Source organism: Lissotriton helveticus, chromosome 8 (assembly GCF_964261635.1).
Source record: "Lissotriton helveticus chromosome 8, aLisHel1.1, whole genome shotgun sequence".
NCBI classification, from domain to species: Eukaryota; Metazoa; Chordata; class Amphibia; order Caudata; family Salamandridae; genus Lissotriton; species Lissotriton helveticus.
Window position 1 is genome coordinate 284,200,567 of NC_136069.1, and position 27,334 is coordinate 284,227,900.

General features: G+C 45.2%; 1 protein-coding gene across 1 annotated transcript in view; it reads left to right on the plus strand.

The window, feature by feature from the left end:
• The window catches only part of ATM (ATM serine/threonine kinase), a 1,424,234-nt gene that overhangs the window by 1,371,421 nt on the left and 25,479 nt on the right, over positions 1-27,334 (plus strand). The window contains exons 58-61 of the mRNA XM_078657051.1: positions 6,975-7,140; positions 9,199-9,285; positions 16,924-17,038; positions 25,150-25,213. Coding sequence (XP_078513177.1) covers positions 6,975-7,140; positions 9,199-9,285; positions 16,924-17,038; positions 25,150-25,213 — 432 coding nt within the window. The remainder of the gene's footprint in view (positions 1-6,974; positions 7,141-9,198; positions 9,286-16,923; positions 17,039-25,149; positions 25,214-27,334) is intronic.

Below are 27,334 nucleotides of genomic sequence, written 5' to 3' on the forward strand. Positions count from 1 at the left end.
CAGCCCCTAGTGTGAGTACAACTCTATGGTCACTGTTAAAGCCGGGGTCCGTTTTGTTGTTTTGTGCAGAAGTGCCTAGAAGCCCCGTGAACAGAGTGGTAGCTATGGAACCTGCCATCACAACAAGATTGGACAGAAGGATCTCCCTAGTCAGTCTCTAAATAAGACTGGAGCAAACACTTAAAAGCCAGAGTCTCTGAGCACTGTGCCTGTATACAGAAAAAAACTGGCCAATGGCGCTCCGCAGGCTGGCTCTACCAAACAGTTGGAATGGGACCTTAGAACATAGCAACATAGTCTGAAGATGCGCTCAGTATGGACATTCATCCGGCGCCTGCCCGCACCCGCCAAGCACTGCCCAGAAATGTGCGACCTCAACAGATAATCTTGTGTGATGCCACACTCAAGGTCCTTTTATTCGTTTCAATTTTGGCATTCTAATATTGGTCTTCATACCTGTCCCACCCACAGATTTTTTGTTTCATCAACAAGCACTCAACATTGGTTTCAAGAACTCCTGATCTGCCTCCCCCCCACCCATCCCGTTGCTTACAATTTATTTTTAGTTTACATATTTACAATGTTTTGCCCTCCATCAGACACTTGCCAACATTGTGTCACTAATCGGTAAAACTTTGTGTTTTATGCTAGATGTTGTGTTATTGCTTTTCTGCTGGCCCGTCTTTGGTGCACAGAAGAGTCACATGACGGCATTGGAAGAGGAAGGCTTGACGATTACTTTATGTTCACTCAACTGGTTAAAAACTTTACAGTATCCCAGATACAACACGTATGTTCTTCTGAGCTTTTCTCTGTCCCATTTTCTTTTTTCTTTCGGAGGCGCTTAGTCCTCTATTGCTGCATTTATTTAGTTGATGTGTATCTATTATTCTGCCTTTCCTTGCTTATATTTGTCTCTGTTCTTCTTTGTTCCTTCGCCAGGCGCGCGCTCTATTGATTCGCCTTGCACTCCCTCCCTCGTTCCCCACAGAGTTCTGCTCACTCGCCGTGTCTCCATTGTCAGTGCTCTGGGCTCACCGACCTTACAAGCTCTCGCGGAGAGGGGACTTCACAGCCCAACATGGCTCCCTGTGTGCTGCCTCTCAGTCTCAGATAATGAATCCCCTCCACGTCATCCAGCGTGCTCCCGCAACACCTTGATGGAGGGTGCCAGTCCCCCATCCCTCCGCTGTGCCAGCACTGCTCCTCCTGCTTAGGGGGCCCTACCCCGATATATCAATCCCACTCGACTCGCTGTACCAGCCCCTTCCCTCCCTGTGCCTGCCCGTCCCCCCGGATGCCAGTCCCCACCACCCCCGCCGCAGTCCTCTCCTTTGCTGAATTCCAATTAGTCTCCTTACTGCAATGCAGCTCTTCAAAACTGAGCAGCGCCGAGACCCTTCCTCCACATAGTCGGAATCACAGATTGGAGATCCCGCTAACTGGCATGGCAAAGGGGGGCGGGGGTGTCTTGTATAAGAGCTAGCAGAAGCGTGTGGTAAATTATTATGGCGAAGAAGTAAAAGATAAAATAACCTGAGTATAATAAGACTAAGAGGGAATGGGCGCAAGTGTTCATTTTTTCCTAGGTCGTGCCTCGGTTTTGATTTATAGCCACGGCTATTTTGATTTGCTGAGCTATATACCCGCAAACGACGGGGATGTACGTACCGTTATTTCAGGGTAGAAGTCCTAAAAAAAGATGTGGGGTCTTACCTAGTTAGGCAGTATGCAAGTGACATCACGGTGCGTGACCGCACATGGTATCATGGCGCATGACATCATGGTGCATGACATTACATGCGATATCACAGGAATTTACATCACAGGAAGTGTCACCACAAGCCGCGACTTTAATATGTACCTGTGATGTGAAGCGCTCTGACACTGCTTTGTAATGAGTGCTATACAAGAACAAGCATTTGCAATGCAATAGGTCTCGCATTTGCAAGAGTTTGAGCTATTGGCATTGGAAATGACAATACCTTTTATTTATGTGTTTTGAAAACCTGAAAGCGGTGCATAAAAAAGCACTTTGTACTTGTAGTCCTTGCTTACGACAAGCAAGTCTGGCAGTAAACGAGGCGCAGTTACTGCCAGCCTTGGTTCTCGTAAGCAACGACTATAAGTAGAAAAGTGCGTGTTTACGACTTCTTGCAAGTTTTTAAAACACATACATAAAAGGCATTGTCATTTTCAATGTCAATAGCTCAAACTCTCACAAATACGAGACCTATTGCATTGCAAGTGCTTGTTTTAACATTTGGTAACCTCACAATTTAGTAATCTGTATTGGTACCATAATTAATTTCATGTTCCACATCTGAGGGCATTGAAAGAGTCAAGAAAAAAGTAACATCAGCTTGCCAAGAACCCTTTTGGTGTATGTGCACTTAACAAATTCCCTAAACATAAACATGCAGAGATGCTGCATATATACTGCACCATTCTGTCATTTCTGGAGCAGAACGGCAACAGGAAGTTCCTCCATGTTGGGTACGGGAAGAGGGAGTTGAAGGATTATAAAGTTTCCTTCATAGAAGGTTCTGGAAGTCACTTAGGACGACCTTGCACAAGTTATACATTGCTTTTGGCCCCTTTTCCAGAAATCTTCCTCTGATTTTTTCACTTCCGACTTCCTTAGTGTATTTCCTCCAGTTGGCCATTTCAAGATGGATTTAGGGTACAGCAGAGCTAGGTCAGAAAGCTGATGTGTGACCATTATCTGAATGGCCCAAGGAACAATTTGAAAGGGTGATTGTAGGGATGCTTCCTGGTGTGAGTTTCTCTGTTGCGTCGCAGGACTGGAACCCCTTATGCAATGCTACCTCTGCCTCCTCCACACCTCACCTATGCATTACAGCTTGCTAAAAAGAGAAAAACAGGCCCATCTACTGGCACCCTGCAAAACAAATTTGTCAACATCTTGAATTCCACATCAGATGTCAACATGCTACTCTTCAATTGGTACACAGCCCTGAAAAAGCCATATAGAACTGAAAGCACCGCTGAAAACTTTATCTTATAATCACAAACTATCTGTGCTATGGTACACCCAAAACCTTGAGGGAAGAAGCGCGTCTTTACTAAGACAATAAAGAAATACAGATGAACCAACTCTCCTGATGAACTAACCCTACTAGGAGCACTCTTCTCCCAAAGATCACTGCTCAACTCATCCACAGGCTCTTACTAAAGACTGTCATCAATAAAGCAACCAACAGAAGCAAAGCTCTCTTAAAACCGGGCCACTACTGCATCAACCAACTTTCAGTTCATGTGGTGCCTAAATCAAGCAACCAGTGCACCATCACCACCCACTGCTTCTCCTCTAACATGCCAAACTAAACAGCATCCTCAGTTCACTGAAAATCAATTCCAAAGAAGACATTATTCCTCCTACACATGGTTGATCCACCGACCAACCAAACCCTTTAGGACCTTTAGGTTTTGTTTGTCAAACTTTCAGCTCAATTTATGAACATAGACTGTATTTGTATGTATTTTTAGACACCACAATGAAAAAGATCCACTAGAGGGTTCTGGATATGTAGAATTTATAAGGTGTAGTAAATCAAAGCATTTCACTCAACCACGAACAAGCATTGGCAAATTGAACGAATTTGACACTTTTAAACTACTTCTCTAAACTGTTTCGGCCAGTTGGAGTCACTTTAGGTGACCAACTCCAGTAGGGAGCTAGTCAGGGGGACCATCAAGGTCCTCTGAAACAGTTACCTCGGCAGTTAAGGCAGTCTTTAGTCCGTTCCAGGCACTTTTATCCTTTAAAACTGGACCTAATGCACAGGATGAAGGATGCTGAAGATGCTCAAAGGGTGCTTTGAGTGTGATTGCTGCAATTACACCTCTGTCCATGAAGGGGGATGAGGTGGTCTTGGTCACGTGGTTGAAGTCCCACGAACTTCTTCCAGAGCTGGCAGAAGTCCAGTCGCCACTGTCAGCCAGTATTGCGGTCACAGGCAAATCTTTCCTGGGTCAATAACTCGGCATATGTCCGGGAAGGGGCAGAAAAAGTCTGTGCCATTCCCTATAGAGAGAGGGACATGTCAGGGCTGCCGTCTGTCCCCACTGCTGTTTGTCATCACCATAGAACCGCTAGCGGAATAGATCAGAATCAATGCTCAAATGGCAGGGTTCCAGTGGCAACTGGAACTCTCAGACAGACTTCCTCTGTCCGCAGACGATGCACTGATTATGTGACAGATCCTGACCAAACAGGCACAAGGGCACTAGAGATCCTTTGTATCTTTGGGGGAAAATCTGCTCTTTTTATTAACCTGGAGAAATCCTGTACCTTTCCCATACCTTCATGCACCCGAGCTCCTCGATGGCCCTCAAAGATACCAATAGCTTTGCAAGGCTTTAAGTACATGGGAATCTATGTGACTCCAAACCTAGACATGGCGTGGTCTATGAATATACTACTGCTGCTGTACAGACTGAAGTCTGATTTCACTTATTGTCTGCTCCAACCATTTTTAAAATGGTCACACTCCCCAGGTTTTTGTACCAGCTACAAAACTATTCATATCTGCAACAAAATCCCTTTTTCTCAGAATACTGTCTGTGCTCCGCAGATGTCTATGGAATCACAGTCCCACACAAATGGATCAAGTCCACTCATAAGGCGAGGCATTGCTACTGCCGTAATTGAGTCCTAGGATAGGGCCTCTCAGCTTGTGGTTATCAATGAATGATGGCATGGTACCCAAAATGGCCCAGGTTATGATTCTGAGAAAATGGGCACTTCAGGACACCATTATACAACATTTATTATACGGTGGAACGATGTCACTATCGCTGCCCCTTGTGACCCGGTCTGTGATCCAAACCTGGAAACTGTCTCTAAGGGCAATAGGCTTGGAGAGCAGGCTCATGGGACAGACTCCATCATGGATGGGCTCCTTTTTACAGCACATGGCAACACACAAAGGATTCCATACTTGGGGGGACACAATAGGTATTTCCACACTGGGGGGGGTCTGATGGAGGGCGCAATACTCAAAACATACCAAACCCTTCAGACTCTATATACCCTGCATCACAGCCAGTTCTACAGATATTTACAATTACGACCTAACGCCTCAAATCACGGGGCTCGATCACCTCCAGTAATTCAATCCCTTATAAGCAAAGTTGGTCCTGGGCGAACCGGGGGACCACAAAGTAACTCAGGTCTACGCCACATGCCCGACACCTTTGAGACACTGAGCTGCATGAGAACGGGATTGGGGCAGCTACGGGTTACCCTGAAGTCCTCTGCGTTAGCTACATGGTTTTGCCTCCTCCAATTAAACTATCTTCATAGATCGTACCTCATGAGACAAAGGCTCAGGCAGATGGAAGTTAATGCCTTCACCCCTTTGCCTCCACTGCAACATACCAGGGGGTGATATCCTACACCCCACATGGGGATGTTCAAGGTTGTGCCATTATTGGGAACGACTGCTTTCCTGTCTAAGCCAAGTTATAGGAAATCCACTCCCTCAAGACTCTGAAATAGTTCCCCTCAATAGATCCACCGACATTGATGACAACTGCTACAAATTGGCATTACTCTGGCAGAGCCTCAATGCCTAAAAGAGATTTCATGAACCATTGGAAGGGAATTGGCCCCCCATTCTTTACGGAATGGAGGAGAGGTTTGGATTGGTGCAGAGCACAGGGGAATAGTTCTCACAACGCAAAACTCCAGGGTGAGGTCTTTAAACCCTGAAATCTGATCGTATATGGTTTTGGAGCTATGAACTTTTTCTCAGATACTCCAAATTTGCATGGGCTGGGGACGGGGGGAGGGGAAGATGGGGCACACTTGTGAGAGGGAAATCGGGAGATACTGTTATGCAGCTGTTATGTTATATCTTACTGTTGTATTTGCATAACTGAATAAAATATGTTATAAACATAATTATATCATTACCCAATAACCCTTACAAGCTTACAAACTTCCTCAAGCTTTACCAGGACTGGATGCCATGCAGCCACCTCATGCTAGGCCCATCTAAAATAGAATTTAGCAGGTATGAAACTCTACGGCTTCAACTCCCTGCTGACAAAAATGTGAAATCGCTTGTATTCACCATAGACAGAGAGCAATGCATGCATTATAAGGGAATCTAAGATAATCCAGACTGCATGAATCTAGCTATCCCTCCTGAAAAAAGTGAAACATTTTCTACCCAAATCCAACTTCAGGAAGCCCACCCCACCAATGTAGGAATTTCAGTGCCCCTCACGCCTTACCACACCTGCATAATCTTAATGACAAACTGTAAAGCCTGTAAGGCCACCAAAAACAAAACCCCAACTAATCTGCCTTATAAACTAGTCATCTAATGTGGCCGACGCCATAGTAAGAACCAAAATATTGCTAGACTAAGAAAGAGGAATTTGCAAGATAGAAAAAAATCAGACGGCAAGCCTTTTCAGTAGAAGAGGCCTATTGACAAAAGCACTGTTCCTACCATCCTGTAAACCATATAAAGGGAAGATATACCCCATCACTGCTCACTATCACCTCTCCAACTAGCCACCATTCTGCTCCCTGCCTCATTGTTAACATCCAAATAATACTCCTTGTACTTTTGCCACTATTTTATAACTACATTATACAATACCCCCTACAAACATTAATATAAAGAAATTTGATTGCATGTTTTTTATTTTCAAACAAACTTATAAGTGTTTAGCTTGATGAAGATTCTTTGTTATATGGCTATTCAGGCAACACTAGCCGAATATTATAACGATTGGTGAAGATCATTTGCCTCCCAACTTAACACCACCAATCTTGTCAAAAAGAGTTTTAGAGATAGACAAAGGGATAGTAGTAGATGGACATTTGCCAACTTAAATTGTCGCATTGATAACTAGACCTTCAGACCATAGTTAAAATCTAATTGGTAATCAACTTTTGATTTTCTTTTCAACATCTTTCTTTATTATGTTTTAAGGAGGTTCAAAGAGGGAATTTTGAGGAGAAACATCAGGTTTTCCTTGATGTTTGCCAAACTTTCCGACCAGTCTTCCGCTACTTCTGCATGGAGAAGTTCTTAGACCCTGCTGTTTGGTTCGAGAAACGTTTGGCCTACACACGCAGTGTGGCTACCTCATCCATAGGTAAGAGTTGCTATTCTCAAGCTAATATAGCAGTTTGTTGTGGATGTCCGTTTTTGTATGCGCCAACGTTTGCTTCACATATTTTCAAGTTCTTGTTGTTGTTCTGTATCTGCTGAAAACTCTGCCTAACATACTATCGAGAACTATTTGTAGTGAGATGATCTGTGTGGGGGCTTTTGATTCAAACACATGGCAAAGTACCAGGGACTTAGTATAATGTTAGAGTGTAATGGTCCTATCACCTTTGTCATCTCATTATTTTTCTCTTTTTATCTACCTCCCATCCACCAGTGTGGAATGTTTCTATTGCTCAAGCTGGATGAATAGTTCATTGCTGTAGTGATTTGTTAAAATAATCTAATCTTAGCTGCTTGACACCTGCTTAAGATGTACCTAAGCAGGCATTCCGAGTCTTGTTTATTTGTGCAGTAAATTGGCTGCAGATTTCTAGCAGCAGGTGATAAACAAAATAGCAAAAAGGTCATCCTTGACAATAATATTCTCTATGTTTGACAGCCACCATCGCATTGCTACTGAAATCAGTTGGGGGTTTGTGAAGTTTACCCTGGGTGCTGTCTGAGCGAATTATATTACTTGTATCATGCGAACCCTTCCCACGGGCTTTACGTTCATGTTAAGGATAGCTGTATTCAGTAAGATATGAATAGCACTTACATACATATTTGGCATTGATATTAGAAACCCAGTCACATTTGAAATTCGTTTCAGCTGTGTCTATCCTTGATATCTGTAATGGAAAACACGGTGGGATGATGGAGAATATAATAATTTGCTCCACCCACAAAATGTATACATCATTGATTTGTATTGCATTGTTGTGATACAGACCCTCAATATCTATCTGTTACTACATATGTATGGTTTTGTCGCTTAATGTATCAGATACAAATTAAAAGTATTTGTCCTTTTGCTGTTTCCTAAATAAATGATGAAGTTAGTTTGATACTTTAAATGAAAAGAGGGGTCTTGTTAACCCGCCATTTGTTAATGTGTCTGGCCTTCTTTTATTAGTACTTGTAAATGCCCCTAAACAGCATTCCTAGTTTTTACATACTTTTACTGATATTACTCTTTCAGAAATATGTTGCAACACTGACTCTCAAATGATGAGCAAAACAGTCAGTAAAGCTACTTTATGTACAATGTCACCTTTTGTACAAATTCTGAGTTACATAGGTATTTTGCAGAGGTTGCAGTGATAGGTAGGAAAAAGCATTATTGGTAAACACAAGAACACAGATTGTGTCTTTTTTTATTGCTAAGAAGTAGAAGATGAGCATGGAAGACTTCAGATAAATTTGTTTTTGTGTGTGTTGTGTTGTTTTTGCCCTCTTTGTAATCTAAAATGTCAAGACTGAAAACGCCTTCTCTCTCTGTGTTCCACTTTGATACTTTTTCGGGTGCAATATCTCAAACAAATATTTTTACATTATAATGACAACCCAAGGAGCTTTAACTTTTATTATTGCTCTCCCACTATACACGGCTATTATTGTGTTTTTTCATGTTTTCATTTTTTAACATTTATATTGAGTTTTTCTTTGTAATGATTATTGGAACCTACAGTGTACTTTATAGGCATGAATTAATTTGCTACATTGAGCTTTACCTCAGAAAAACAGTAATTACATTGAATTAGCTAGGCAATTAATGTTTGTACTTCTAGTTTTCATTAATGTAAGTTAAACTGAACTACCAATTACAATAGTTTGTGAAAGTAATTCATGGCACTGGAGTATTGTTGGATTGATGACCTGAAGTCATTGGTAGCTTTAACGCAGGTAATAATAGTAGGAAGGGGTAGAAAATCAGTGGGAAAGTCTGCTCCTGCAAGTTATGAGTAAGGGGATCAGAAGACAAGTTGAAAAGGTTTTTTTCTGCATTTTGCAACAACACAATTCATCTGTTGTTCTGTGATTCATTGGGATAGAAATTCCACCAGACCGATGCCTTGTATATATTTCTGTAGCGCACAAGTTGTTTCGCAGCTGTGATGTTTAATTTGATGACTAAGATCATATTTTTTCCATTTCCCAGTTTGCTACATAGTTGGTCTTGGAGACAGACATGTACAGAATATTTTGATTGACGAGGAGACAGCAGAACTAGTGCACATAGACTTGGGTAAGTGAAATATTCTTTCACATTAAAATCTTTGTGGGTACACACTTTGACACAACTACCCACTGAAATAGATAACTGTAAAAAGTGATATTCCACATTTTAACTAACCCTCAAAGACAAAGATCCATGCTTTTGTCCTCTGTACGGTGGCAGCTGAGCGGTCTTTTTTTTCCGCTGTAGTAGGACATGGGAAGTGTGCTCAGGCTTTTTGTGGTTGTTTCTTGTGGGGGTTGGATCTAATAAAGGTATTAGTGTTGAGAATGTCTTGTTTCAGCCCTGTGTTTTTCCAGAAGGGGATCCGTCTTACAATGACTTAGAGTATCTTTCATTCTGGGCAAATGTCTACAGACTATTCAGTAAACGTTTTCCTTTTGAAAATCAATGAAGGCCTATTTTATTAAGCCTTATAATGATATTCCATTGGTTTTTCTCAAATTTAGAGAATGTTTTTCTGAGACTAACCTGACCGGGAAAAAAAAGTCGCAAAGACATTCTAAGTAGAAGCACAGCCTGCCTCTGTGTAGTGGCAACTCTGAAATGAACAAATCACTAATGTTTTCAGACCACTAGTGGAACACAGTACAACGTTACAGTTTTGTCCTCTTCTGCTATGTTTGCCTTTTCTGCTTGTTTTTCTGCCCTCTGTTCTGCCTTTTCTGCCCTCTGTTTGGCTATTCTGGTCTCTGTTTTGCCTTTTTCTGCTAGTTTCTTCTCTCTTCCCAACATTTCCCTCCTCTCGCTGTATCCCTCCTCACGCTGTTTCTCTCCTCCTGCCACCCAGCGCCCTGCCCTTCCCCCATTACCTACTTAAGGGAGACCCCAGCACGACCCCATTGAACAGTTCCTCGTGCCAGCTCCCCCTGCGATGGTTCTCCTGTCCAGCTTGTCTGCAGTCCACTACTATCTGCTGTCCTCTGTTTGTGCCTCCCCTGCTCGTTTCTTGGTCTGCTTTTCCTTTTTCTGCCCACTATTTTACCTTTTCTGATCATTTTTCTGTCCTCTGTTTTGCCCTCTTCTGCTCAGTTTTGCCTTTTTTGCTCGTTTTCTTACCTTCTGTTTTGTCTTTTCTGCCTGCTCATTTTTCTGCTCTCTGTTATGTCTTTTCTTCTCACTCTTTTTTCTGCCCTCTGTTTTGCCTTTTTGTGCTTGTTTCTTCCCTCTTCCCACGGTTTCCTCAAGTCTTGGCTTCTGAAAGAAGACTTCGCACCCCAGCGCCCAGATACCCCTAGAGTGTTGCGCTTTACGAATGCTGATTGATTAAATGAAAGGTCAGCATGCCATGTGTTGGGTATACTCCTGTAGTCAAGCACATGTACAGCACCTGCAGTATGAAAGACACTGGATATGTGTTGGCTGCTGCAAGCGTTGGTATGCACAGTACACTAGAACTTCTACACATTAATATTTAAGCTACCATGCTCTGTGTACAAAACTTCATTTGATTGGTTTAGCAAAAATATGTCAAACTTTTTTTGATACATTTTCTCTCCTGATGTGATAGGATGGCCCTCAAAGAAACCGGCTGGTTTCAAACAATGTAGTGCCTGTCACTGGCAGATATCTGTGACAGACCCACATTTGGTTTGTTTGTGGTGCTTGGAGAGGAACCATGCCTCCAAGACCTGTGAGGACTGCTGCGCCATTCACCCGAAGGTGCTAAGGGAGAGATCCCGCAAACTCCTTGCAGCTCGACGTCAGATGACCCAGCGGCGCACACGGAAGGTCCCGGGACTGTTTGCAGGTCTGCACCCGGCTATCATCATCACACTTGAAGTTGTCAGGTGTGACCCCGGATCAGTGCTATCTGGCATGCAAAGAAAAGAATTAACATCAGCGGGCTGGCGTGGTGCCTAGATAAATATTGCGCACGTCATTTCAGATGCTGGAAATTACGTGCTCAGTATCTATATAGGTGCCTCCATGGCGCGCTGATATCAGTTCTTTCCTTTCCGTGCAAGGTAACGCTGATCTATGGAGCGCTACCCTCTTTTTTTGGACATGCTTTTTCTCGACTTTTGTCAAACCTTTTTTGGGGAAATATTTTTTCATTTGATGTGATAGGATGTACCTCATAGAAACCGGCTGGTTTCAAACAATATAGTGCCTTTCACAGGCCCACATGTGGTTTGTTTCTGGTGCTTGGATAGTGACAACGACGCCAAGACCTGCAAGGGCTGCTACACCATGCACCCGAAGGCGCAGAGGGAGCAATCTCTCAATATCCTCACCGCCTGATGTTGGATGACCAATCAACGCTCAAGATCCCGGTCGGGTGGAAGATCTAAGGACTGTTTGCGAAGCCGCTTCTAGCAAACGTCGTTTCACTTGAAATTGTCAGGTAAATCCCACAAGCGAAAGTCAAAGAGGTCTTCAACTTCACTGCACCTGTCAAAGTATTCTGACAAGGAGCGTTGTCCCTCCAGGCCTTGCACTTCAAAAGTGCTTGAGTCAAGGTCTCCTCTGGGCTACGCTGACTTTCTCGGACATGGAGCGACACCTGCTCATCTTAATTTAATGAGGCTATGAACCTCATATTTGGGTAGCTCGGACCCCATGGGCTCGTGAGGGGCTCCCACTTGATTCACACCAGCAGGTTTGCCCTCAATGCCAGCCCAGGGCCCCATTGATCCCGTGTTGGAGCTGGAGCAGAGCCGCCGGTGAGACCAAGACATTCCTCAGCACCTGCTCCAGTGTTGATGCTGCAGATGCCCATAGCAGCAGCATCCCCATCATCTATCCCGACTCCGACACCGAGCCAGGCGGGGATCTGGTACTGACCGTGACCAACCCCTCCATATGGGAGCTAGTGCCTTTTGCCTTTAACAGGCCTTTAGACGGAGACAAGAGGGAGAGAGGTCTGAGGACCTCTAGGTGAGACTGAGCACAAGTGGCACAAGGAATTGTCGGAGCCAGTGGGTAAGACACCTCACCGGACACTGGCTTGGTCTCTTATTATACTGTGGCTATGGAGAAGGGAGCCTCTTTCTCTGTGGTGGTTTGCAGGGTGGCTGAGGTCTTGGACCTTCAGTTGCCCTCATTGGCAATCAAGACAAACACCTTGACAGAGGTGCTTCAGCTGGAAAGTCGTACCTTCCGAATCCTTACTCCCTTTTAATAAAACCCTTACAGACGTCGTACTTGGAGCCTGGTCTAAGTCCTGCACCAGGGTGCCTGTGCATAGGACCTGCTCCTCGAGACCCCAGTTTCCTTACCCAGTTCCCCATCTCGGAGAGCTTGGTGATCCAAGCCTCCACCTCTAGAGACAACCCTGGCACATTGCCTTCCAGTCCACCAGATAGGGATTCCAAGAGGGTGGATACCTTTGGCAAGAAGATGTTCTCTTCCGCCAGCCTTGCACTGGAGTCGGTTAATACTGTGTGCTTTTTGGGGCGATATTTCCAGAGGATCTGGGATTCTGTTGTACAAGTGCTGCCTATTGGCTCAGAGGAGGCCTGAGCCCTAATCACCCAAGTTATGGCTTACAGGAGAGAAACAGCAAAGTTCACTACAGAAAAGGTTATTTATTTGCCATGTCAGCATTTTTTGTGTCTAGGTTTAAAAAAAGGCTTGCAAAACGTCTCCCACCCCCAGGCTTTTCATCATGCCCCAGTAGGACATAAACTTTGCCCTGACATTTTTTAATGTGTGGGCCCTTTGAGCCTCTGCCCAATTGCCCTTCAGTTATTGACCATCAAGATCAATTTTCTAGTGGCTATAACATCAGCAAGGAACGTCAGCGAATTGCAGGGATTCTCTGCACACCCTCCCTACACCACCTTCTATCCAGACAAGCTGGTAGTCCGGACACATGCCTACTTCCTTCTAAAGGTTGTGACTCCTTTCCATGTAGGCCAGAACATCACCCTGCCTACCTTCTTTGTCCTGCCTCATCCCTCCAAAGGGGATGAGAGACTCCACCATCTGGACCCATAAAGAGAGTTGTCATTCTACCTTGATTGTAGAAAAGAGTACCAGGAGGATGATCACATTTCCGTGGGGTACGTAGGGGCTATGAAAGGGAAGGCTGTGCAGAAATGGACCATCTAAATCTGGATAGTACTCTGTATCAAGATCTGCTATGCAATAGCCAAAAATCAACCCACTAAGTGCTTGCTTATTCCACCAGAGACAAGGCTGCAACCATTGCATTAGCCCATGAAGTCCCTGTCTTGCATATCTGTCAGGCAGCAACGTAGGCATATCTGCACACGTTTACCAAACACGTCTGCCTTGACATTCAGGTCCATTGTGATGGGCACTTCGCCTTTTTGGTCCTGTAGAACTTTCTGGTTTAAATTGGCCTTGCAGGTCTACCTCCTGGGAGGCATTGCTTGGGTATCTATTCTAAAGTAAGCATTCTGTAGCTAGAAGACTCTATCAGATGAACAAGTTACTTATCTTCTGTAATGCCTTATCTGGTAGAGACTTTGTCTAGCTGCAGATTCCTTACTGGCCCTGCCATCCTCCTCGCTTTATGAGCTGATTAAAAGTGTAATGGTCACCTTTCAAAGGGCCTTAGAATTTCACACCAGTTGCCAGTCGTCATCGTGGTGCCGTGCTCCAGGAATAACAAGTCGCAAAAATAACTGACCTAGTGCCAGGGTGGCATTTATATAGGTACCCCACACATCATTTCCGGCTTGGATTATACAGCGCAGAATTACACCAACCTACCGGCATACAGGGGTACTTCTCGAAATTTCTGGATACAGTCTGACGCCTGGTGGATATTTTAAGGTAAGGAATCTGTAGCCAGATAGCCTCGATCAGATAAGGCGCGACGAAAAGTAAGTAAATTGTTCTTCATGATTTTCACTGCAGTGTCCTCACAATGTTTCATAAGTGATCTTCTGAAGCAAATGAAGGTGGGTCAGCTCTTTGCAAGACTAAACTGCTACTCTGCCTGTAGTGTATCGTGCTTTAGTTTACTCACTTCTGGACACTTGCACACTGACAGCTTCAAAATATTTCCTACACTTTCAGCATAAAGCATGCTCAACAGAACAGAGGGCTCCAAGCGCTTTAATGAGTAATAGCTATGAAACACAGTGGGCATTAATGTGGTGGCTGGTGTTTGGTGGCCAGTGTCTGTTGGCCATCATTGCAGGTCTCCACATTATGAATGTTTCTATATGGTTGGGCTACATTAGAGAGTGCCCTATACACATTAGATTTACCTAATCAATCAGTGAATCAGGGTTGGGAAACTGACCTGGGAACGCCTATAGAGGATAAACCCTGGGAATTGCTAATGGAACTGGCCTGGAAGTGTTCCAGAAACACAAGATTTCAACTTATCCAATTCTATGTGTTTCATCGGGCATATCTTACGCCTCACAACATTTATGAGTTCTTTGGCTCCCACGCTACCTGCCCACGATGCAGACTGGAAGGTGCAGCATTCATGCACATGTTCTGGAATTGTCCATTGCTTCAGGGGTACTGGGGAGAGGTACTTGCCAAATTGACAGAGGTGACGGAGAGGGACTTGCAGCATACTCCAGGGGTGTGCCTGTTATACTGGTTTCCCCACACTTCCCGCAACAAAACCACCAGTAGGTTCCTAGACTTGGGGTTAGTTCTAGCCAATCGTGAAATCACTAGCCATTGGAAGGCGGTCACGGCCCCCAGTATTGCGCGCTGGCTGCGAGACTTTATAAAGTGGGCGGACTGCGAGGGGACACTCCGGCTCCAACTAGTTCGGAGGACTGACAATGACAAATTGTGGGACTCGGCGAGAACCTTGGTGGCGATGGTAGATTTTCTCAAAAATCAGACTGACGATGATGACTGATCTCTCCGGCTATGAATGCCCTCTTTACTACATGAGACCGCACCAACAGGTAGCGAGGTGAGAGAATGGGGGGGAGGTCGTGGAGGTGGATGCGTCCTCTCAGAAGAGATGTGGGCTACTGTCATGGACTCGAATGGAGTGTGCGGAACACATAATGAGCAATAAGTGCGCTGTTCGGTAAAGCGACATGTCTGAGGGGAGGAGGGAGGTAGGGTTAGGAGGGGGGGAGGTCCGGGGGGCGGGAGTTGAGTTGAGGGGGGGGGGCGATGTTCTTTGTTCTCTGCTCTGAAGCATAGAGGCTGACAGTGCTTGCATAAGCAAGGAGCAACACAATTCAGCCCTGTAAGACTGTACCTCAGGTCAACTGGGATATGGCGTTTGCTATAGGAAAGGCCTCACTCCTTGTGTGGAACAGACTGACGGACTAAACAAGTTTAAGCGAGGCAAGGCAAAGTCAGACTGTGGGCACAACTATCGGACAAGTGTTGCAAGGCCAATGTATTGTGTATGAATATGTATCAGAAACGTTTGTGCATATTATGAAAACTTAATAAAAATCAGTTAAAAAAAAAATCAATCAGTGAATCAGGGGTTTATAAAGTGCTGCTACTCACCCGTGAGGGTCTTAGTTACCTGTTGCCCTTTTAATTTGTGATACAATATTTGGAACTGGCCACAAATCCTCACTGAGGTTTCCCACTCTTGCCTCCTTAAGAAGACACCTCTGAAATAGTCAGGGATGTGTATTGTTATAATCTATTTGTAGATTTTGTTGTGCAGGCCCATATCTCCAACAGGCCAAAGTGAGCTTTCCACCTTTTATTTGAACATCACAAGAAGTGGTGTAAACACGTTTTAATTTCAAACATATATTTATCAGCTGAGTCTTCAGAAATGGATCTTTTCGAGATCTCCTTTGCATATTATTTATCTTTGAGCTGGCAATCAAAGCAGCTTAAAACATTTTAACAACTGAACCGCACAATATGGTTGCTTTTCAATATCTACCACTGAGTAGACGTGGCTTAAGCTCTCTCTCAGACTCAACTCATGACTCTTTGGCAACTCATTGAGTATGGGTGTATCTGCAATTGAGCTTTTGCTGTGTTCAGTTCATCTCCTTAAATAACATGTTTTTATGTTTTAATGCTTAGAAAGTTGGTTACATATGTTGCTTAGAACTAAGACACAACTCTGAGCACGTTATCTGAAAACCAGCAGTAATGTAGTAGTGATTTGTCAATGTCTGAAGGTATTTTCCCTCTCTACATGGGACTGGGGCACTCCCATAGCCTTTTTGAAACATACATAGTTGGTCTTCTCTCTCCACATCTTTTGTAGAAAATACTGATTCAGAATAAATTCTAAAACTACTGCTCAGTTTGCTTAGGCTAAGTCACAGATCTTATCTGCCTAATGTGTGCTTTTTGTTTGCTTGATCCCTTCTTACGGTGAAAAATGCTTCATAGTGTATTCAAGAGTATGGATTCCACTTGTAATAAAGGTCCTCATGAGTTTACCGTCTATGCATCCTCATGACCAAACATAGTTCTCTGTGTCTTTAGGCTTGCATAATTGTGTTCTCTGAGCTTGATGCTCTAAAACTGAGATGTGATTGTACCTTTTGCCATAAAATACTTGCTCTTGAGAGGCTGTGTGCCTGCATAGTGCATCTTCTTAATTTTAGAACTTTGTTCTAAAGAGTTCTAAGGGCCTGTCTAAAGAGGGCCATAATTCAGGAGTTTGGTCCCATGCAAATTGCTACTTGGTAAATAGTCATTCTCCCCTCTGTGCAGTTTCTCTGTTTTATAATTCATGGCATTGTGATTTTATTTTTACTGTAGGAGTGGCATTTGAGCAAGGAAAAATTCTTCCAACACCAGAAACAGTTCCATTTCGATTAACAAGGGATATTGTAGATGGAATGGGCATAACTGGCGCTGAGGGTGTTTTTAGAAGGTAAGGTACATTTTAAAATGCTTTTATCGTATTAGTGTTATTATTTGGCTTTGTAATGCCTGATCTATTGTCAAGTGATAGACACTATTTGTCATGAAAACTAGAATGTTGCTGATCGTTCTTTATCAGCAGAATGCATTGTAGTGAATAGCTCAGACTTGGGGACACAGTGTGTATGAATGAGATCAGACATGAAAGGCTAAGATGGAGAGATTAGACTAGCTAAGTTCTGCTGCCTAGTCTCCAGGTAAAGGGAAGGGTGAGCTCAGATGATCCTGCGATTTACTGAGATGTTATGCCAGAAGCAATGGGTATACCTTAAAGGTAATCAACCTAGAGTGAATTTTAGAGTCTTCCTCTAGGGAGGCATACTCTAGATTGGCTGTTGACGGGGGGCCCGTCCCAGGCAGTCGTCTCCCATCTCCAGACTACAGCAAACCTCTGCACTCACTGGGGTTCACTATCAACCAGCTAAGGTAAAACCTGACTCCCTATCAGATGCTTCTTTTCATCGGAGCTGTTCTGCACATAGTGCTATTTTGGGCCTATCCTCCCGAGCGGGGAGTTCAGGATATTCAGGCTATGATGCCAGTGTTTCAGCCTTTAGTCTGAATTGCTGAGACTGACTTGTAGGTTGTTGGGCCTCATGGCCTCCTGCATCTTGTTTGTGACACATGCCTGTTGGCATATGTGGGCTCTGCGGTAGGACAGCATCCAGGGAATCTCTTGAACACGGTCCAGATCTCCGAGAGAACTGCAAAGAACCTGCAGTGGTGGCTTATGATCCACAATTGCATCAGCAGCAGACCCCTCTCCCTTCCCCCAACCAGATCTGACAGTGGTGACAGATGCGTCACTCCTGGGATAGGGTTGCCATCTGGGAGAGCACTCTCTGGCAGATCTGGACTTCGCATCAACATGTTGAGCTCAGAGCAATCTGATAGGCATTGAAAGCCTTTCTGCTCTCCAACCTGGGAAGGCTAGTGCAAGTGTTCACAGATAACACTACTGCCATGTGGTACTGCAACACGGAGGGCAGAGTGGGGTAGTGTACACTAACTGCCTGCTCACACGTTATCACCATGCACTATGGGTCATGACCCAAATGATTCTTCCACCTGTCCCATCAGATATGAAAGAACCTTACCATAAACCTATAGTAGATAGACATAATACATCGCAGCACAGAATTAAATCTGGGCTGGGTACGGCAGACTCTGTAGCATGTGTTTTGGGTATCCCAGTCACACTAAGAAGTCATGCTTGGCTTCGGACATCCAGCTTCTCACCTGATATTCAAGCCAGTGTTATGGATCTTCCCCTTGATGATACCCAGCTCTGTGGTGGAAGTGCCTTGATGAGAGAACAAGGCAAACCTGTCTCGCAGGATGGATTTTACTCCCCCTCCAGCCCTGACTACAGTAGTGACGGATGCCTCCATCCTAAGGATGTGTGGCTGATCTAGAGGACCTGAAAATCAGGGGCCTCCAGTATACGGAGGAGCAGGTACTTCACATCAACCTGCTAGAATTGTGGCAGTTCGACTGGTACTGGTACTCAAAGCCTTCCTGAAGTGAAGAAGGTTCTTAATAAAGCGCACTGCGACCAAGCGGCTTCCTGGCGCTGAAATAGAAGGCTAAGGCAGAGATGAAATTCAGCCGGAGTACGCTATGGAGAACAGATGCGTCTTGAGGGCTTTACGGAATTGGGAGTAGGTTGGGATAGACCTAATTGACAGAGGGAGGCTATTCCAGAAACGGGGAGCCAGTACCGAGAATCTAGTGCCTCCCGTTTTAGATTTGCGAAACCGCGGGACATTGAGGAGAAATTGGTTGGAAGAACGGAGGGCACGGGGGGGAGTGTAAGGAATGATGAGTGAATTGATGAAAGCTGGGGCCATACGAAAGCGGGCCATGAAAGCCAGGCAGCCCATCTTAAAAAGAGATCTTTGGCAGATGGGAAGCCAGTGAAGGGATTTCAGAACAGGCGTGATGTGAGAAGATTTAGGCAGGCGATGAATGATTCGAGCAGCTTGGTTCTGGATGGCCTGCAATCGGCGCAGTTCGTAAGCCGGGATGCCCGCGTAGAGACTGTTCCCGTAATCAAGACGGGAAAGAATCATTGCTAGCATGATAAGTTTGAGGGCATCGGAAGAGAAGAAGCGGGACACTTTCCGAATAATACGGAGGGGGAGAAAACAAGAGGAAACAACGGAGCCAATCTGGGCATGCATGGAGAGATCCCCACTGACTTTAATGCCCAGGGTCTTTGCAGAGGCCGATGGTATGGGCGGAGGGCCAAAGATAGGGGGCCAAAAAGCAGATGACCAAGGGGAGATGGAATGGCCAGTCAGGACTAACTCCGTCTTGTCCAGATTGAGCTCAAGTTGGTTCCAATTCATCCACTCTGAGATGAAAACAAGAGTGGAGTGAAATTTAGGTAGGGAGTGCAAAGGAGAGAAAAGGTCAAAAACAAGCTGGAGGTCATCCGCATAGTTATATACAGAGACCCCCATATCAAGGAGAGAAAGAATAAGGGGACGAATGTAGAGATTAAAAAGAAGGGGGGACAGGGAGGAACCTTGGGGGACCCCACAGGGGACCAAGCGGGTAGGGGCAATGTGGCCAGACAGATGGACTGCCTGAGTCCGTCCATTAAGAAAGGAGGCGAGCCAAGAGAGCGCGGTACCCTGAATGCCCGCCGCGCTGACCCGGTCGAGAAGGATGGAATGGTCGACCGTGTCAAACGCAGCGGACAGATCAAGCAGCACCAAAGCTTGTGGCAAGTTGGAATCCGCCTTGCTCTTGAGCTCGTCTAGGACGGACAGGACCACTGACTCAGTAGAGTGGGCTGGACGAAAGCCCGCTTGGTGGGTGGCCAGGAGATGGTTATCCTCAATGTAGGAGGAGAGACAGGAGGTAATGTGGCTCTCCAATATCTTCCCAAGGTACGGGAGAAGGGAAATAGGTCTAAAGTTGGCAGGAAGGGAGGGGTCTGCACCAGGCTTTTTTATGATGGGGCGAACTATTGCGGATTTGAAAAATTTGGGAAATAGGCCTGAGGAAATGGAAGAGTTAAGAAGCGAGAGAGGGGGATCAGGACAGTGAGTGAAGAGCTCTCTCAGAATGTGTGCAGGGGCACAGTCAGCTGGGGAACCTGACTTCACTTTCTGGAGAAGTGCCAAGAAGGGGTTTAGAGTGATGAGCGGAAACTGGTCAAGAGGCAAGGAGGGCGGGGGAAGTGATAGGGAGGGAAAGGAGACAAGGGGTGGGTTAGTTGAAGGAATGTTGGATTTGATCTTCGCGATTTTGTCTAAAAAGAAGTCATTAAAGGACGAGCGGAGCTCTTGGGAGGGGACAGGGTTGGAGTTAGCTCTGTCTGAGGCGACTAAGTTGCGGACTATGGAAAAGATTTCCTTCGGTTTGTTAGCTGATTGAGATATCTTTTCCGAAAAATACCGGGTTTTGGCTAAAAGAATAGCCTTCTTGTAATTATTCAAAAGAAGTTTATATTTGGATCGCAGAAGAGGACAGTAATTGCATCTCCAATGGCGTTCAGAACGCCTAAGGTCTAGTTTGAGAGCTTTCAATTCGTCTGTGAACCATTTTTGGGCGTCATGGGGGCGACAGATCTTGACTTTTCTAAGAGGGGCAACGCGATCACAAGTGGAAGACAGCCACTGATTCACAGTGTCTGCTTGAAGATCAATGGAGAGGGCACCTGCGTCGGGAGAAGAAGCAGCAAGAGAGGAGCAAAGGAGGTTAAGATCAACCCGATTCCAATTGCGAGCTGTGATATTCTTAGTCAAAGGGGGGTTTTTTTGGGCTCCAAGCTCAATAAGAAATGAGATCAAAAAGTGGTCGGACCAGGTACAAGGGACGATTGTGGGGGAAGTAATAGTACAGCTGGCTGACCATATCTGATCTAAGGTGTGGCCGCGAATATGGGTAGGGGAATGGAGGTGGGGAAGAAAATTAAGACACTGGAGAGTAGCTGAAAAATCTTTGGAGGACAGGTCCTCCCTAGGATCACCTGGCCAGTAATTAAAATCTCCGAGAAGGAGTAGTGAAGAGTTGTTGACCACAAGAGTGGCCAGTAGTTCTTGTAAGACAGGTACACAAGTAGGCATATTCTGAGGGGGACGATACATTAAGATTATTGTGATAGGGGCTAAGAGATTAAGTGAGCGAGCAACCAAGAAATCTATATCAGGTATGGGAAGTTGGGGAAGAATCTGAAACTGGAGATGGGAACGAATGATCATCGCCACACCCCCGCCGACCTTACCGGCTGGACGATCCGCCCTAAGAGCGTAGTACGAGTCGGGGAGGGCGGACAACAGATCAGGAAGGGAATCAGCAGAAAACCACGTCTCCGTAAGAAACAAAAAGTCCGGAGCGTCAGTATCCAGTAGGTTAAAGAGCTCATACTGGTGCTTGCCTGCTGATCTGGTGTTTAACAGGCAGGCAGTGGCCATGGTGGGTGTGGAGAAAGAGAGGGGAGAGAGGGGAAGAGAAGTCTGTAATCGGGGAGAAAGCAGTGCGGATTCAGGCGAGGGAGTAGAGGGAACAGAAATACCCAGGGCAGCAAGGACGGGGTGATGGGCTGTGCTGTGTTTAAGGGAAGAAGTTGGGCTGGGGTGTAAGTGAAGATAGGGCCAGAGTCCAAGGCCCCTGGTTCCTGTCGGTCGCGGACGGGCGCAGACGGGCTTGCCTTTGGCGCGCTGACGGCGCGCCCGCTGCGCGGACGGGTAAAGCACATTATTTCTAGGGAGATAAGGATGTGAGGGGCGTGGCCTAATGAAGGTGGGCGTGGCCTCAGGAGGATGGCGGCGATTGAGTTGGAGCCCGCTGCAGCTAAATAGTCTGCTGCGCGGGAAAGCCCAGAGCGGAAATACAAATCCCCAGGAGAGGGAGGTATGTGATTAAGAACACAATCAAATTACACAGTTTTAAAAATAAAGTTAAAATCCTAGCGTCTCCCGGCTTCCGCCTCAGGAGTAGGGTTTGCTTCTAAGTGGCGCTCGTATTCAGCGCGAATTTAAAGCCCTCGGCGGGGGGCGAGGCCTAATGAAGGTGGGCGTGGCCTCAGGAGGATGGCGGCGATCGAGTTGGAGCCCGCTGCAGCTAAGTAGTCTGCTGCGCGGGAAAGCCCAGAGCGGAAATACAAATCTCCAGGAGAGGGAGGTATGTGATTAAGAACACAATCAAATTACACAGTTTTTAAAATAAAGTTAAAATCCTAGCGTCTCCCGGCTTCGCCTCAGGAGTAGGGTTTGCTTCTAAGTGGCGCTCGTATTCAGCGCGAATTTAAAGCCCTTGGCGGGGCCTAATGAAGGTGGGCGTGGCCTCAGGAGGATGGCGGCGATCGAGTTGGAGCCCGCTGCAGCTAAGTAATGTGCTGCGCGGGAAAGCCCAGAGCGGAAATACAAATCCCCAGGAGAGGGAGGTATGTGATTAAGAACACAATCAAATTACACAGTTTTAAAAATAAAGTTAAAATCCTAGCGTCTCCCGGCTTCCGCCTCAGGAGTAGGGTTTGCTTCTAAGTGCCGCTCGTATTCAGCGCGAATTTAAAGCCCTCGGCGGGGGGCGGGGCCTAATGAAGGTGGCCGTGGCCTCAGGAGGATGGCGGCGATCGAGTTGGAGCCCGCTGCAGCTAAGTAGTCTGCTGCGCGGGAAAGCCCAGAGCGGAAATACAATTCCCCAGGAGAGGGAGGTATGTGATTAAGAACACAATCAAATTACACAGTTTTAAAAATAAAGTTAAAATCCTAGCGTCTCCCGGCTTCCGCCTCAGGAGTAGGGTTTCCTCACCTCTGGTCGGTCTGACCAGATCTTGACAGACAACACAACTGTGATGTGGACAATGATGTGGATTCTTTGCAGGCCAAGCTATTCCAAGTGCTACAATTTGCTCTTTCAGTAGCTCAGATGAAATGTGCCATTGGCACTATGAAGGACTGTTTAGCCACCTTGTCTGCTTTCCTCTGTCTGACAGATCAGCCATCCATTTTAAGTCCCCTGTTGTCAGGCTTTTTCTTAAGGGCCTCATTAACCTTTTTCCTCCCACTCCATTTGTGGTTCCTCAATGGTACTTGAATTTGGTTGTCACATTTCTAATGGGGACTCCGTTTAAGCCCTAGCACAGTTGTACCCTTCACATGTTGATACTCAAAACTGTATTTGTGGTTGCCATCACGTCTTCTAGAGGGGTCAGTGAGTTTAATGCCCATATCTGTCGTCCTCCGTTCATGACCACCTTTCCAGACAAGTTGGTGTTACAAACCAGGGCTGCATTCTTTCCTAAGGTTATCACTTCTTTCCACCTTGCCCAATCTATTACCCTTCCAGCCCCGCACCCCCCCACCCCATCCTACAAAAAAGGAGGAATATTTGCATCAGTTGGATCCTAGGCAGGCCGTCAATTTCTACCTGGATGCACCAAGGAATACCGGTCAGACTACCAACTCTTTGTGGGCTGTTGTGGAGCCAAGTAGTGGAAGGTGGTTCAGAAGAAGACCCTATCCCTATGGGTCATTCTCTGCACTAATACCTGCTACACTTGAATGAGTAGCCTGAAGGGATCAGGGCCAATTCCAGCAGAGCTAAGCCTACAACTTCTGAACTAGCTCTGGGTGTCCGATCGCAGAAATATGTAAGGCAGCGACATGGGCTTCATTGTATACCTTAGCAAAGCATTACCGCCTTGATGCAGAAATGTGCAGGGATGGATACTTTGCTTGATCCATCTTGCAGCATTTCCTGGTCTACGTCGTATATCAGCCCTCCTAGGGGGTAAGGTATTGCTGTAGAGTATGTTCTAGAGGTGAGGTATCTGCAGGTAGAAGTATCCATCAGAAGAAAAAGTTACTTACCTGCAGTAATGATCTTACTGGTGGTTACTCTATCTACCTGCAGATTCCTCGCTGACCCACATTCCTTCCCGTTTTATGGATGACCATTAGGGGCAGTTAATAAGATCCCATCTCTAATTTTTCATTGGTATTGAAATGTATAATTTATGTCAGTATACCTTCTCTCCTCAAAGGCTTAAAAAGAACGGAGGGAAACTGATGTTGATACAAAGGGGGCAGGTTTTTTATGAAGTCAATGGCACTCCCTGACCTCACTTCTACCGGCGACTTCGTTGCTTTGATGTTTAGTCTAACTTCTGGGGATTGTTCTACAGATGAGGAATCTGCAGGTAAATAGAGTATCTACCAGAAAGATTGCTACTGTAGATAAGTAACGTTTTCTACTTAATCATTGTATGGGTAAACATTTCCACTGTTAATTTGATATGACCAGGAATATAAAATTCCCATATACTCAATTTTTTTCTAGTTAGATATTTTACAAACTGTTTAATATTGGAATTCCTCCATAGAGATACATACAGGGAATCCACAAAAAAAGTATTCACAAAACCAATTAAGTACTAAGGATGTATCAAACTGTCGGTTTAACTTATTAATATTTCATTTTATATTCCCGGGGTCTAGAGCATCCACTATGTTAATGAAATGGTAAAGTCTCTCTGAACGGTGACCTCAGAAATCATATTTATTTCAGGCCTAGAGAATTAGCCCGGATCTACAAGTGTTCATTAATGTTTGTCAAGCACCTATCTTTCACTCTTCACACTACTAAAACCTAATTTCTTTTATATGAAGGCATGTTATTGAACTTTGATCATATTTTGTATCTTCTCAGTGGGGACAGTATCTTTCTCCATTCCCATCTACTTCTTTCAGGATGTATGAGTATTTGTTTTATGTAGATGGAGTAGATTTCACTAGAATATGACCAGATTGGATTATCAGCAGTAGTGAGCTCACTTAATACAGTTAAGATCATTATATTTTATCATTAAGAAACAAAATCTTATTTTCCAGTATGAAGATGTTTTGAATAAAGATTACTAAAGTTGCAACTTGAAACACTTATAATGATATTTTATGTGTCCTCCTATCATGTAACATCATTTTTTTGCTTTTAAACTAGACTGGTAAGTTAAAGTTTATCTGCCTTAGTGAGGTAGAAGAGTATACTTATTTCTTTTTGCAGTACTGTAAACCTCATGTGTTTAATATTTGTGTTGTACTTTAGGTGTTGTGAAAAAACTATGGAAGTTATGAGAAATTCCCAAGAAGCTTTGCTCACAATTGTTGAGGTAAATATCAGTTTGTATGTCATAAATAAAACAAATGGACTCTGCTCAGTTTTCAGATCACTTTTGTCAAGTGTGGTCCAAAACATGATTTTTTCCTTTTTAATTCTTATAAGAAGCCGTTACACCAAACTTGACAGGAAACTAGAACTCAAGGAAGTTTTGTTACTTGGTTTAGGGTAAATCTGTTAAGTAGTTTTCTAGGCAAGTGGTTTTCGTAGGCCTCAAATGCAGTCGACCTGTCAAGATAGAGATATCTGCGCCGTTAATTTGCGCCCCAACAATGTAAACAAATAAATCTGATTGGAAAAGGAGCTTTTCTCCTGCTGTCCATTTTAGGTCCGTGATCCTAAACTCCCTGATTATCTGGCAGAAAAATGTTGCACCCACCATTTCAGCATGTGTGCGTCCTCAAAAACAAGAATGATAAATGATCCTTATGGAGCAGGTGAGCATTCCCTGATAGCTTGGCTCATATCAGGGGGAGGGGGTGGACCCATATGTATCCCCCTAAAGTTAAAATGTTTAAAAAAGTATTTTTTCTTGTGGGGTTTGCAGACTCTGTGAATCGGGTTGTCGTCCCCAGGAAGGTCCTGTGACACCAGCCCTGGCGCCTGCAGACCCCAGCAAGCACCTAGTCCTGTTGGGCATCCTGTGGGGTTCATGGGCCTTTTTGAGAATTAGCCGACTCTGCAGGATGCCTGTCTTGAGTACAGGAATTTGAGGATCCATACGACTTCTTGGATTGCTGATGGGGTGCAACACTCTGTTGTTTGTCATCTTAGTGTCTCTTGCTTTGAAGCAGATTAGTTTCTCTTCCAAATCAAAGGAACAATCTGCGGTTCTACTCTGAAAGCCTGGTAGTGCAAGCCTCAAAGGCCAAGGTCAACCCAAGTGCGTTTCCTTCCACCCTGCTGGATAGAGAATTCAAGAGGCTGGGCACCTTGGAAAAGCGGATCTTCTCTTCCTCCAGCTTGGCATTGAGGTCAGTGAACACGAAGTGCCAGTATTCCCATGCATTTTGGGATTCAGTTGTACAGCCCATATTGCCCAAAGAGGGGAGAGCCATCCAGAATCAGGAATTGGTTGATGGCCTAGGTGCCATGAAGTTTGTCATTTGGTGTGGGTTGAACACCACTGACTCCCTGGGCAGGGCCATGGCTTCTATGGTAGAATGGTGTTGCCATGCCTGGTTGAGGACCACTGGGTTTTCAGGGTATGCCCAATCATCTCTGATCGACATACCCTTTGACAGCTCCTGTCTATTTGGCGACAAAGTGGACACTGCCCTTGAGCCCTTCAAGGAAAGCCTGATCACCGTCAGATGCCATTGCCTTTCCTTGGTCCCCCAGCAACAGTTTTTTTCGCATCGATTGGCGCTTCCATGGCATCCGCAATACCAGCCTTACTGCCCAGCAAGCTTTCACGTCCTTTCATGGCCAGGGACGCAGATCCCATAAAGGACACAGACTCACTCCTAATGTGCTGTCCAGTCCCCCACCCCTCTGACTACCGCTGCCTCCAAGCGTCTTTAATAGGCCCTCAACGCAACACAACCTGTGGGTGGCATGATCAGACATCACTGTCTTCAACGGCAAATAATAACTTACAACAAGTGGGTGCTTCAAATTGTACAGAGGAGTTATGCCCCTCCATTCCTAGAAGTGCCACCACCTTTGCCACCATCCACGGAACGGCTGACAATTTCTCCTTGCTCCACCAGGAAGTGCAGGCTCTGCTAGCCAAAGGAGGCAGCAAGAGGGTGCCAGTATCAGAAGTAGGTTGTGGTTCCTATTCCTGCTACTTTCTGTTGCTGAAAAAGGATGGTGGCCTCCGCCCCATACTAGATCTCCGCCCTTTCGATGTCTTTCTGTGGAAAGAGAAGTTCAGGATGCTCATTTTGGCTCAGGTTCTGTCTGTCCTGGACGCCGGAGACTGGATGGTAGCGTTTGACATTCAGAATGCATATTTTCACATTCCGTCTTGCATGCCCACCGCCATTACTTACGGTTCACAGTTGGCCACAAGCATTTCCAGTTTGCTCTGCTCCCCTTTGGCAACACCATTGTCTCTCAGGTGTTCACAAAAGTGATGGCGGTGGTTGTAGCATATCTGCATAGATCA